This window comes from Lichenostomus cassidix, chromosome Z, assembly GCF_008360975.1.
Source record: "Lichenostomus cassidix isolate B80296 chromosome Z, HeHo_3.0, whole genome shotgun sequence".
NCBI classification, from domain to species: Eukaryota; Metazoa; Chordata; class Aves; order Passeriformes; family Meliphagidae; genus Lichenostomus; species Lichenostomus cassidix.
In genome coordinates, this window is record NC_139511.1 from 18,983,731 (window position 1) to 18,997,679 (window position 13,949).

General features: G+C 36.2%; 1 protein-coding gene across 3 annotated transcripts in view; it reads left to right on the top strand.

Moving 5' to 3' along the window:
• DMXL1 (Dmx like 1) overlaps window positions 1-13,949 on the top strand; it is a 75,452-nt gene that overhangs the window by 18,576 nt on the left and 42,927 nt on the right. For all 3 annotated transcript variants that reach the window (XM_085043014.1, XM_085043013.1, XM_085043016.1), the window contains exons 6-15: window positions 575-641; window positions 2,415-2,590; window positions 3,906-4,095; window positions 5,607-5,775; window positions 8,932-9,144; window positions 9,865-10,118; window positions 10,209-10,893; window positions 11,422-11,543; window positions 12,097-12,186; window positions 12,493-12,595. In XM_085043014.1, the coding sequence (XP_084899140.1) occupies window positions 575-641; window positions 2,415-2,590; window positions 3,906-4,095; window positions 5,607-5,775; window positions 8,932-9,144; window positions 9,865-10,118; window positions 10,209-10,893; window positions 11,422-11,543; window positions 12,097-12,186; window positions 12,493-12,595 (2,069 nt within the window). The remainder of the gene's footprint in view (window positions 1-574; window positions 642-2,414; window positions 2,591-3,905; window positions 4,096-5,606; window positions 5,776-8,931; window positions 9,145-9,864; window positions 10,119-10,208; window positions 10,894-11,421; window positions 11,544-12,096; window positions 12,187-12,492; window positions 12,596-13,949) is intronic.

Below are 13,949 nucleotides of genomic sequence, written 5' to 3' on the forward strand. Positions count from 1 at the left end.
TCTAGATGAAAATATACATTGTATCTGTTCACTGCAATTAACTTGTTGTCTGTTCTTATTACCATTAATAAGCTTTGTTACTTAGTCAATAGCTGAGTATAATTAGGTTTTGAAGATTGTGGGATAGCATCTTGTATCAGTGTGACCATTCATGTAAAAGCTGTTTTGATACTTTCAAAGTACATTATTCTTTTTACACCGTTTTGTTTTCTTGAGTTGTAATTGTTGGAAGTGTGCGAAGTGGAGCTGTCTTTCAGAGAAGTTGAAAGATAATATGGCACAACAGAGATCAGTTTGAGATCCGTATAATCATGAAGTGAAAACAGAGCACTTCAATTTGTTATCAGCTGCTTTTCTCCTGTGATATTTTTGAATATTGGATATTCAGCGACAAAATTTTTCTGGATCAGTACAGCCATGTGTTGAACATGAGTTCACTTCTTAAACTTTTTGGACTTCGTTAAAACTTAACTGTGTTGCACAACACAATACACACTTGTACTTAAGAATTAAAAAACTTCCATGAGTTCAAGAGAAAAAAAAATTATTTTTTCTTTTTGTCTTTGTTCCGTAGAACTGCTTCTCAAGTTTGTTTAATGAAATTCTCACCAGATGGGGAGTTTTTTGCTACTGCTGGAAAGGTAAGCATTTTTTTCCTTACAGCTTTGTACTAATTCAGATAAGCTATTAAAGCAAACCAACAAAAACACATTAAAAAAAAAAAAAAGATTACTTAATAAGAAAACCCATTTTTCATAATTTTTGCGTAGTTTGTCTATACATCGTTACATTTTGGTAAATATGAATCTGGGAGAAAGGTAGGTTGAGGCAGGGAGGTAACCCACCAAATTCTAAAATACTCATTTTTAATTTGTGCCAAATTATAAAACATCAGAAAAGAAGAGCTTTGGGGAATGGAGGAAATCTGTGGATGAGATCACTGCTGGATATCCTATTAGTGAGGAAATACAATCAAAACACCAAGAAATATTTAAAAAATGAAAAATAGCTCTGTGATACGTTTTTGTGTAAATGTATCTGTATGCATTTTTGTATACAGAGAAGAGAATTCACATTCCCCTCCACGGGTGTGTTGGTGCACAGTTCATGTCAGTGTTTGTGGTCAGTCTCACTAATTAGTTCTGTGTGCTCAGCACTGAGCAGTTTATTGTCAGAAGCAAAACCCCTTGGCAAAATAAGCAAAAAAATTAAAGCAAAATGTCAGCCTTTTCTTTTACAGAAACAAGCAAGTCTTTTATTTTTATTCCAGAGCTTGTTGTTCAGGTTTTGTAAGAGAATAATGTCCTAACAAGTCAGAGCAGGAAAAAAATGCATGAAGATCATGCAGAGTATCCAGTGAACAAATATGACAAACCTGTACAACAATTTGTATTACTTGTTAAGAAATATGAGTGAGATTAGTAGTTGTTTTCTGCATCAAGTTTCTGCTACTAGCAAAAGAACCTAGCAGAGGCTGCCGAGTTACTGGAAGGGAAACAAAATGCTAGTATGTAAGGTTAATTAGGACAGTGCAGTTGCTGAGATTAGTGAAAACCTGGTTTAAGTGTCACAGAATCCTGAGCAGTAGTAACCTGACAGAATGAGTTTCAGGTAGAAGAATAACAGACAGTTTTGCAATTTGCTCTAGTCTCTTTTGGAAGCATGAGTGAAAAATTACCGTGTACACATAAGCAGTGGTTAGAACAGTGTTTGGTTTAATAATAATGTGGAACTTTGCTGTTTGGATCATAATGTCCCTTAATACGTGCTTGAAGAACAAAGAGTCGAGGATGATTCAGTCTGCAAATAAATCTTGCTTTTGAAAGGCAGTTGTCATACATATTTTTGTGATTCTGTTATGTGCATCAGGAACAGATGAGTAATGCACATCTTGATTAGTTGTATGTGTTTGTTTTTTCCTTTAAAGCTTACCATATCAGGTCATCATGCTTGATTGGAAGACTAACTTTTAAGGCATTTGCTATCTTTAAAGAAGAGATAAAGATGTAACAAATCTCTAAAATTACCTAGATTGACCTTTGTTTGTTTTCCTAATAGTTAGATTTGTGCAGGGGAGTTTTGGTGTTTTTATGACAAGGTAGAATTAGTTGTATTAACATTTGAGCACCATTTCAAGCTAGTACAGCCTTTGTGGTTAAAAATTGGCAGCTAATCAGAAGAGCCAAAATGAAATCCAGGTTAGTAATGGCAAGAGCTAAATGGAAGCTCTGCTACTGTATTTCTTTAAGGTCAGATTTTGAAGATGCATTTACAGAACTGTTTCTCTCTGGTCAGAAAAGTATTTTATTTTAAAGTAAAATGAAACCTCAAGAGATGTACCCAAAAGTACTTGAAGTGCATCATACTCTTAGGCAAAGTAATCTTATTTACTGTCCATTTTTTTCTTTCCACAGGATGACTGTCTTGTGAAAGTATGGTACAACACAGAGAGCTGGCGGTCAGCTGTAACACCACCTGGTGCCAGTCCAGAAAACCAAGCAAAGGAACTTGATTTTTCCTTTGTATATTTAGCTCATCCTCGATCAGTGAATGCATTTTCATGGAGAAAGACCAGTAAATTCATGCCACGGTCAGTAGTTCTAAAAACATGAGGTTATGAATAGGAGTTCTAATAAAATGGAGCTCATTGCCCAAAAAAACTCCCAGACAATACAGTCTGCCTCGTTCTACAGTCAACAGCCATACAATTGTATGGGTTACTTCGGTTGTTAATTGAGTGTGCACACCTTTTATACTATTTGTGCTCTTGAGTGGATGCTAAGTATCCTCTTACCTGGGAAAGAACTGGAAAGAAAGGTGTCTTACAGACTGACTTTGGCATTGAACTAAATACAAAATCAGCTCTTGGAAGATCATGTCTCTCTGCATTTTTCGATTGCACTAAGTGACCATTCATGCATTTAATCCCAGCTCGTTCTATCCTGATGGAATCAAAGCAATTCAAAACTCCTGTGACTTTAAGTCCTCTTTCACAAACATTCAAATATTTTCATGTCTTTTCTTTTGTTTCTCTACCTAGTACAAAGCTAGACATCTGTCACAGATAGTATCAGGAAATTGAATTAAAATAATCATTTGGAACTGATATCTTGAGTTTGAAGTTCTAGGGTTGTGTTCAGATGGTTTAAAAATTATCTGTCCCTAGTTTTCACCAATACTTGCAATCTTAAAGTGAATAATGTTAGCCGTTTTGTGGCATGCAACTATCTTTTTGCCATATTATTCCAAATAGTGACCAAATTTGCATACCTTTGTGTGGAGCAAGTCTATGTTGTTTTTTATACCTCTCTTTAGGTTGAAGACGCTTCTTAAAGCCAGTACTATAGTTCTTAGGTAATTTTTTAAAATTCACCTGCTCCATGATTCCTAAGGAAGTTTACTGCTGGACAGTCGTAGCTTTCAAGCCTTAGCCAAAGCTAAATTGTGAACTTTATGACCTGGAAACCTGATGATCTGCATCATTTTTTTCATTTTCTAGTTTAGGGTAATTGGATTTTTTTTGGCTATATATTTAACACAAGTTGCACTTGGAAAAAACAGTAATTAAGAAACATTTGTAGATTTAAATTGTCTGTTGTATCCCTGGTATTACCTGAGTATCTCTCTTTGAGACACATGAATTATTCTTTAAATTGAAATCCACAATTTTCTATTGCACTGTTGTGTGATGATGTTTGAAGTAACTTGTATTCAGATATTTGAACAGATGGGAAAGCCTTTTTCACGTCGCTAATTTTCCTAACAATGTATTGATGAGTTTTTCTTTCTCTGGTATCTTTAATTTGGTGCAATTCCAAAAACTGATAGTGGAAAACTGTTTGGGGTTTGTTTGGATGCTATGTAATAGTTAGCAGCTTATCACTCTTTAAATTTTCTTTCATTAGTGGTGCTGTCTGCAATGTACTCCTGACTTGCTGTAAGGATAATGTTTGTCGTCTCTGGGCAGAGACTTTGTTACCCAATGACAGTCTGTTGTATGGGGGAGCATACACCAATTGGAGCGAAGCAGTGAACTTCACAAATAACTTCAAGAGAAATATTTCAAGTAAAGAAAAAGTGCAGAGTGCGTTAGAGGTAAGAATTGAAATTGAAGAGGGAGAATAAACATACGTACAAACTTGTGATTTTAGGCGGGTTTCTAGTTTGTGACTCAGACATGAATCACAAGCTGAAATCCTTTGTACCAGAGATGTGCATAAAATGTTATGAAAGGGTGAATTTCCTTGAAATCTTCCTTGGGCAGGCTAAGCTCTTCTGCTGAGCTTCTCACGTTGAAGACACACTGTTCTAAAGTCACAGCTGCCTATTTTGGTGTGGTGAGTGAAGAAAAATGCTTTGCAGTATTTAGTTCAAGGGGCTAGGAACAGTATGGAGCACATATTATATATAGGTTATGTGAAACCCAGGAGTAATGCTGCCTTAAAATGTATGGTAGGGGCTCAGCTTGTTACCTCTGAAGTTGTTGGATGTTCTTTCTGACTTCTGTAACCGGAAAAACAGTAATATGGAGGGAAGAAACAAAAGCCTTTCTGTTGTAATCCTCAATTAGATCTGATTACTTGTAAGCATTAAGGCAAATGATTCTTACCAGAGAGTGTTTTCTAACTAGTGGCCATCAGGAAGAAGGTGTAGCATTAGTGGTCTTCTTCAAAGGTTTGTAGAGCATATGTGGGCATTGTGCTTTTGTCTTAATGGAGTGATGTATTTAGCATACTCATAGTGCTTTCTTAGCATGTACGCCATACCTGAAAAATATGACAGGCTGAAAGGCATAGCACAGCAAAAAGAACAGTCAAAGAGAGGAAAGGAAGCTGGGAGCAAGTTCTGTGTTGGTGTGGAAAATAGGAGGCAACATTAGAGATCAGAAACAATAACTGTGTGAGAATTGAGGGAAGACTGTGACATGAGCATGCTGTGTTAAGGTGCAAAGCACAGTAAGTGAAAAAGAATGCCAAGAGTGTAATACCATCCTTAATACAAATTGTGTATCTCTCTCTGTACCTTTGGGTGCTTACACAGGTGTCCACAGCACAGAAAGCTTGAACTGTGTAAGTCAATCTTAAAAATGGAATTTTTTTTTTTCTTAGAAACATAATATATACAAATTATACAAATATTATATATTTGTATAAAAGAGGAAGACTTTAAAACTCATTGGGCTCTTTTGAGGTTTGTTGAAGTGCTGACCTGATTGGATCCAAAGTACGAATCCAATTTTTCAGTCTGAAACAAGATTATTTAGATTTGCTGCTTTGTTCAGCATCCTGAATAAGCATGGTATATGTTCATGAAACACAACAGTATTTTCTGTGTAAGTATAAAAACCATATGAACATTGTCTGCACACTGAAGTGTGAGGTTACTATATGAAGGTATTTTATGAGCCTTCATAAATAAATCTAAAGGCACTGGTTTCTCTCTACTGCAAACTCAACCCAAACGATTTTGCAAGAAACTCCACTGATTCTTTAAAGTAGCTTTTAAACTCAAAAGTATCATTCACTAATGTCTAGAAAACCACTTGCAGATGAAATCAGCTTTTTCTTTTTGAAAGGATTTTAAATGACACCTTATTCTTCATGCAGTTAAACCTGAGGCACTTCAGACGAGGAAGGAGGAGGTCAGGTGCTGTTGTAGCACATACTGGATATGCCCCACATCAGCAGGATCCTCATGAAGCTCACAGGAACGTTCCTCCTCATGCAAATGCCCTTTGCCACTTCCATATTGCTGCCAGTATCAATCCAGCGACAGGTAAGAAATGTAATCCTTGCTACAAAGTGAACTCTAGTTTCTGTTAGGTATGTGTTCTCTCTGGAAGCTTAGTAGATGTATTTGTACAGTATTTATATGACTATGCAAAATTGCTAGTATGTTGGTTTCTTTTGTGCAGGAAAGGACTTTCTACAGTAATGAAATTATTTTAATAAATTTCCTCTTCAGTAATCCTGTCCTTTAATTTGTTTGTCTTTTATGTGGGATTGATAGTGTCTAAGAGGAAGAAAGCTAAGTATTTGTAACTGGAGTTACAAAGAAAACAAATCACACCTTCACCTGGTGTTCCATAAACTGTGATATTGCCTTGCACTGGAACAGCATGTTAATAGGGTTTGAGGAAACTCCCCTATAGCTACTGATACTTCAGTCTTTATAATCTTTGTGTATGCTGAAAATGAAGCACATGTCTGCTCAGTGAAAAACTGAATGGAAATGTAATACTGACCGGCCTTTGATTAGGGTTCTGATATGGTTTTCTATGTGTAGACTTAATGAACAAATGTATTATGTAATTCTTTTTTTTAGATTAGTTAAGCACTGTCTTATAGTATTGGTTTCCTGTTCCTACTGAACCTGGTTTGAAAGGCCAGTTTTCAGCTAAGGGCGTTCATGATTAGTTCATATTTGTACCTGTACAGTCTTTGGTATGATTGGAAAGAACAAGTGGTTTCCATTAATGTTGCTGTGCTAAGCAGAGCTGTAAACACTTTCTCCTCTATTATTCTTCAGCATTTTGAGTAGTGGTTCATTGGTTCATATTTTAATAGACTAGAATCACATCCAGCCTACCAGAAGGAAACTTCTTGCTGTTTTGTGCTGTACCATTGGTGCTATCCTGTTTCTATAGGAAAAGTCATTACATGTTACTATCTGATGTCATATGGGAAAATTTCTTGAAAGCTTCTTGGAGATTTGTAGTTCTCCTCTGTATTTTTTCCTTTTCAGATTGCACAGTGAGTTAACTAACCTTTTCATGTGACTAGCATATAAGTTTTCACCATGCTTTTTTTTAATCTACTGTTAGTGCATTTTGTTATTTTTTTATGCAGAGTAGCTAATTTCATGGTTTCACCCCAGCCATTAACCAAGCCCCAGGCAGTTGCTTGCTCACTCCCCCACCAACAGGACTGGGGAGAGAATCGGAAGGGTAAAAGATAGAGAAAACTCATGGGTTGAGATAAAAACGTTGAATTGGGAAATCAAAAGCTGTGCACACAAGCAAAACAAAACAAGGAATTAATTCACTGCTTCCCACGGGCAGGCAGGTGTTCAGCATCTCCCGCAGAGCAGGGCCCCATCAGATGTGACAGTGACTTGGGAAGAGAATCATCATCACTCCAAATGTCCCCCCTTCATCCTTCTTCCCACCCCTTTATGCACTGACCATGATATCACACGGTCTGGAATGTCCCTTTGGTCAGATGGGGCCACCTGTCCCAGCTATGTCTCCTCCCAGCCTCCCAGGAATCCCAACGTTCTCACCAGTGAGGCAGTACCAAAAGAAGAAAAGGCCTTGGCTGTGTGTAAGCCCTGCTCAGCAATAACAAAAACATCTCTGTATTATCAACCCTGTGTTCAGCACAAATCTGAAACACAGACCCACACCAGCCACTTGTGAAGAAAGTTAACTCTACCACAGAATGAAGATAAAAATTACTTTCAAGAAGATTAGAAAAATATTTTCCGAGGTACCTAAAGCTTGTCTTTGGCCTTTCTAATTTTCTATTCTTTTTATGTTACCTGCATTAATCAGTAACTATTTTAATAATGTCTTTTCGATTGCTTGATCTTTAACTCAGTCAATTAGAGGATAACAGGTTGTTTTTTAATGTACAATCTCTGAAGCAACTTTCACATTTTAAATCGTAATTGAAGAAATACATGTTCTCCTTCACAGTCAAGTCCTTAAGTACCTATGTCTAACCAAATTGTCTAAGTAGGCCTTTTTGTTTGCCCTTTTGAAATTAAATTTGATCTGGAAACCTAATTGAATTTTCCTTTTGTTTGATTTAAAGCAAATTGATTTGTGATCTCTTACTTGAAAATTTGCTGTTACTACAACATTTTAAAGTACTTGATAAAAACTAAAGCCAAAATAGCTTTATGTCTCATTCACTTCACATTTTGTAGAATAGTGCTGTCATATACATTTATATAAGAATAAATATAATATGAAACTGAAATCCTTGAAACGTGCTTTGCTTTTATAGTATGATTTTACTTTTACTGGTATTCAGTCTAGGTGGAATTCAATGAAAGGGTTAAGCAGTGGTTGCTAGGACAAAATTGTCTCTAGGCAATTTCAGAAAAAGTTACTGAATCCAAAGACTTCAGAAGTTTTCTGGGAAGAGTGATTGTGATTTAAGTAATGCTTCATAAATAGGGAGTAGAAGGAGATGAGACTCTACATGGAGACTTCTAGGTGGGAATTATATGCTGTTTGAGATTTTAACATGTTGGTGTATCATTTGTGAAAATGGCAGTAAATCACCTATCTGCTTTTAGCAATGCTTAATTTTGATTATCTTACTCTGCAGCAGTCTGATCCTTTCTTCTATCATATACTTTGTGATTACTGCTTTATTTTTCACGGCAACATGGGACACTGAATACCATCAAACAGCAATGTGAATTAACAGAGTCTATCAGAACCAGAAATCCTGGGGTTTTGTGATGGTGTCCCAGAGAGCATTGTATGGTCTCTGGACTGGTTTTTCCTAGTGCAAGCCCACGATCTTTGATTACAATGTGTATCTACTGCAGCATCCATTGTGGACTAAATGGTGGGAAGTTATGCTGAAATTATTTGGTTCCTACTGAGCTGTAGTAGCGAAAAATAAGGTAAATTAAGCCGTATGGACAGTATTACATGAAAGAGATAAAACATTGCACGATCCTAGCGTAATCCTAATGTAAGCATACCAAAAAACACCTGTGTGGAACAAGTCTTGTGGTGGCAGTCAGGCCATTTAATACTGACAGCAGATAATGTTGGTGAAAGGAATGGCAAGTGGTAATGCGCTTGGATTTTTTTTTTTCATTGTGGGGTTTCTGCTTAAAAACCATTTCTCTAAAATTATTTTTTGACCAAACTATTTAGTTTTCAAAAATGTCAATATCTTTTTCTGGTAGATATTCCTCTACTGCCTTCTATCACATCTCTGAGTCTTGGTGAAAATGAAGAAAAAAGTGGACCTTTTGTTGTGCACTGGCTAAACAACAAAGAACTTCATTTTACCTTATCTATGGAAGTGTTTTTGCAGCAGCTTAAAAGGAGTTTTGAACATCATTCTCCTGAAACTAATACTGAGGATTCTAACCAAATGGATGGCAGATCAGAAGAAGGTAAAAGTCATATAGACATATATCATATAGAGAAATGGCTTTCAGTTTATAAAGTAATTTGTAATGTTCCCTCAAGTGAAGTAAGAAATGGGCAACTTGACATGTAAGGATACAGACAGATTACAGTAACATTTCAGTGCATTTTCTTCCCTCATGCTGAAAGTATCTAAGTGACTTTTAAAGAAATGTATCTAGAAATTCTGATTTCTTTTTCGTAGTTTTTCAGAAATTTTGAGTTATATATGCTGAAAACTTTTATTTAATTAGGCTCAATTGGAGGCCTTTGTATGAAAGTGTTACTTTAATTCTAAGGAAGCAGGAGCAACCTTAGAATTAACTTTCTTTTTTTAGATATTAATATACACCTACTTTAAATAGCTTTATTTTATGACAATACAGTCAATTAATTTGAATAGATACATTCTGGAGATTTTTGCCTTTGTTCTGTCTATGCATACAAAAATTCATATAAAACAGCGGAAAAGAAAAATATTTCAAATTAAGGCTCAGCATAAACTGTTTTGGTTTATTAGTCATTGAGCTCCATTAGAGGATTTCTGGTTATAATTTTCATTCTTTTAAATTAGCTCTCATATGAGTGGCTTATAAAAGGCCTGAAAGGAGCTCCAATGCCTGAATAACACTGCTTGTTATACTTCTGGTTTTGAATATTATATCTATATCTATATCTATATATTTATATATATATCTGTATTCTAGAAGCTGATGAGAATGGAGATGAACAAAAAGGAAACCAAGAAAAGAAGGAACTGGGTGATGAGAAAGCTGCTCCATATTCAAGCCTTGTTCCTTTATCATCTGCTATTATTGATCATGAAATTGAGGTTCTGCTTTCTGAATGGAGTAAAAATGCTGACATGCTCTTCAGTATACATCCTATGGATGGTTCCCTGCTGGTATGGCACGTGGACTGGCTAGATGAATACCAGCCTGGCATGTTTCGCCAGGTGCAGGTACTTTATTCTTCCTGCATTATACATTGTTACTCAGTGAGAAGTATGATGGGAACTCTAATACTTATTCTTCCTTTCTTAAAATTCCAGGTGTCATTTGTCTCAAGAATTCCTGTTGCATTTCCAACAGGTGATGCAAACTCTCTTTGCAGAAGTATAGTGATGTACGCTTGTACCAAAAATGTTGACTTAGCTATTCAACAAGGCAAACAAAAGCCCCCTGGCCTTACGCGATCTTCATCCATGCTTATCTCTTCTGGACACAGTAAATCAACCAACAGTTTAAAACTGAGTATCTTCACACCTAATGTTATGATGATTTCCAAACATGCAGATGGGTCACTGAACCAGTGGCTAGTGAGCTTTGCTGAAGAATCTGCTTTCTCAACTGTGCTCAGTATTTCACATAAATCCCGATACTGTGGTCACCGTTTTCATCTTAATGACTTGGCTTGCCACTCAGTATTACCACTGCTGCTTACAACCTCACATCACAATGCTCTAATTTCACCAGATGCTGAGAAAGCATTAGAGGCAAATGATTCTTTGAAGTCTCAGGAGTCAGCAGTAAGACCTCAGAGCAGAGGCAATGCAAGTGTGACATCCCAGGATCCCAACGCTGTTTACAGTGAACTTATTCTTTGGAGAGTAGATCCTGTTGGACCTTTGTCCTTTTCTGGTGGAGTTTCTGAACTTGCTCGGATCAATTCTCTTCATATTTCAGCTTTTTCTAATGTTGCATGGCTGCCCACACTTATACCCAGCTATTGCCTTGGTGAGTTTCATTTCCTGATTTGTGAAGCATTCTAGAATAAAATTAATGTAACCTAATAATGCTCTTAAATAGATAATACAGATGTACGTGAATGTACTGGAAAAAATATTAGGTGTGAGTCTTTTATTTCACAAATTTTCAAGCTGCTGATACTTGGGAATTCTTTATTCCTATGTGAAGCGTTGTTGTGTTCTTCTGTCTTAAGTATTTTATATTTTAGCTTATGCAGTAAAGTTCTCAGATACTAGTGCATACTTCAGATCATGCTGAAGATTTAAAAGCTGAGGAAGATTTAACTCTAGTTTGCAAATGGGATTCTTATTTCCTTTCATATACTTTGATTTGGGTGCTAAGCGCAGCATTAAACTTTGTAGTTCTTGCTTTTGAATAGGAGTTAACAAGAGGGCGTTTTTGTTATGCTGAATTGTTTTCCATCATAACTTCAAAATTGCCTCTTGTAAAAAAAACAAAAAAGGAAGCAATGTGGTGTTTGAATATTTGAGGACTTTCTACCTTCCTGCTTTTCAGGTGCATACTGTAATTCTCCAAGTGCCTGCTTTGTGGCTAGTGACGGACAGCATTTAAGATTATATCAAGCTGTTATAGATGCTAAGAAACTTCTGTGTGAGCTCTCCAATCCAGAAATTTCTGTAAGTGAAAATCCATCCCAAGTTTTTTGCATGTTACAACTACATTCAGTTGCAGTAGGCTTAGACTTGTTGGTGATTGACTAAGCTGGTTGCTGAGGATTTCACAGATGATTCTGCTTGTAAAAACAGATCAGGTAAAGCTTTTTTAGCCATGCTGTATTCTATTTAATCTCAAACTCTGAATGTTGAGGCAGGCCAATGTTTGGTTGGGAAATATCTGTGTAGTACTTGCACTACAAGAAATAGTAACTGTGTGGGTGCATTGCCATCCTAACAAAAAGTTGAGACAACAATACAGTCTCTGGGGAAAGGACAACAAATGCTGCGTGTGCGGCTTTCCAGATATTCTTATCACCTTTCAGCCGTCAAAACAAAATACACTGTTCATAAAGCAGGGAATGTTACCTTACTGAATGTTCTTACTGAATCACAGCTAGTATATATTTAATGGTTTAGTTAACACTTGAATTGTGATGTTGCACCTATCTAGCAGGCTGTGCCACAGAAATGCGTAAGAGTTAACAAGACCACCCCACTGATTCTTTTTAAACAGAAATATGTTGGTGAAGTTTTTAACATCATAAGTCAGCAATCTACGGCTCGCCCAGGATGTATCATTGAACTGGATGCCATCACAGAGCTTGTAAGATCTTTTGCTATACTCATTTTATGCCACAATTAGCTTTTAAAAATGTGTTCATATTAAAGGTGATACCCTAGCTCTCCATCAGGGAAACTTGAGGCACTTAAAGACTGGTTTTGACATATGCTTGTACTTGTTTTCAGCAGTACCTGTAAGTGAAAAGAATGTGCATGATGAAGATGTGTTTTCATGAGAAGTCTTCCATTGATGTGTTTAACTTACTAAGTTAAAAGCTGCCATGTTAGAGAGCAATCTTGAAAAGTATACGCCATGATGTTCACTTCTTGTGTGTTTTTATTTTCTTAGCATGGGAGGAAAACACAGTTATTCCATGTTTTTCAAGAAGACTTTATTTTAAATAACCAGGAGCAGGAAATGCCTTCAAAGAAGAATAATTTATCAGACTCCGGTAAAGAATTTTTTTCATAGAATATTGAAGACAGTGTTTTATTTTGCATTCCACAGAAGAAACAGTACTTGTTATATGGCTTTTATCATTTTAATGTCAAATACCTAAATTTGAGATCTTCAGAAGAATATCTAGTGTAATCAAACTCATGGGTATTTCACTTTCTTCAGGTTGTGTGCAAACGAATTTTAGATGAAGTGGTTTAAATCACAAGATACCCATTGTGTACTGTATTAAGCAGTCCCTTGCATGACGGGGAAAGGGTTCTAAATGTGAAGCCTGTAGTAGGGTATGACATAGACAAAACAGTATATCCTTTTGTCATGCATGCTCATCCTTTACATCAGCTAAATACTGCTTCTCAAGCCTTGCATGGTATAATAAATGGCAGACCAAACAATTCCTCCTCACTGTAATACTGTGAGTAGTGTGTGGATTTGTAGGTCCTTTTACAGATCTGAATTGCTCTGGAATAAATGATTAGTTTTCCTTGCTGGAGTGGATCAGTTATTCTGTTATATAGCCATCACATTGTTCTGTTCCAATAAAATAGTGTGGGAAGAAAAATGGGTCAGAATAAAGTCTGTTATACCAGGTCATCCACAGTAATAAATGGAGTCCTGAATGAAAGGAAGCAGAGTTGTGGAAAAGTGCCAAAGGGACCTAGGGAAATATTACCTGAATTGGATACACATAGTAATTATTTGAGAATTGGCTGTTTCTACCTGAGGAAGTGATTTGGAGTAGTGGAGATAGTCCCAGCCCTCAGTACGGTTAAAGAAACAAGAAATGGGATGTTGAAAATTAGGAACAAAATAGAGAACAAAAAAGTGTTACTTTACGGCATAATTGTATGTTTACATCTTAAGTATGATATACAGAAAGAATTTTAGAAGAAATATGGAAAACGTTTGACCTGTATACATCTGTGTACAACTGTATGTGTTCCTAAAGTCTGTAAGGATTGCTGCATACCATCCATATAAGGAATTGGATTTAATGGACCCTTTGAAAAACTGTTAAATTAGGACTGTGTCATTTGCATGCATTCTAATTTGAAAGTATTTTCTTGTACTTTTGAAGCCTTCTTTCCTCTTTAATAATGCATGAAGGTAGTTATCTCATGTTGTTTTTAAAAAGAATAAATTAACTTACATTTTTCTATGGTACCATAAGCACTGCAATATGAAAAGCACAAGGCAAATACAGCTTATTCTTGATAATGTTTTATGTATATAGACACCTAAAGGGTTGGAGGAATCATGGAGGAATTAACTATTCCTTCTTGGTCCTAATGGGTTGACTTTGATAGGAAGGAAAGAGAATACCTGGGTGCAGAAATGGGCACCTGTTG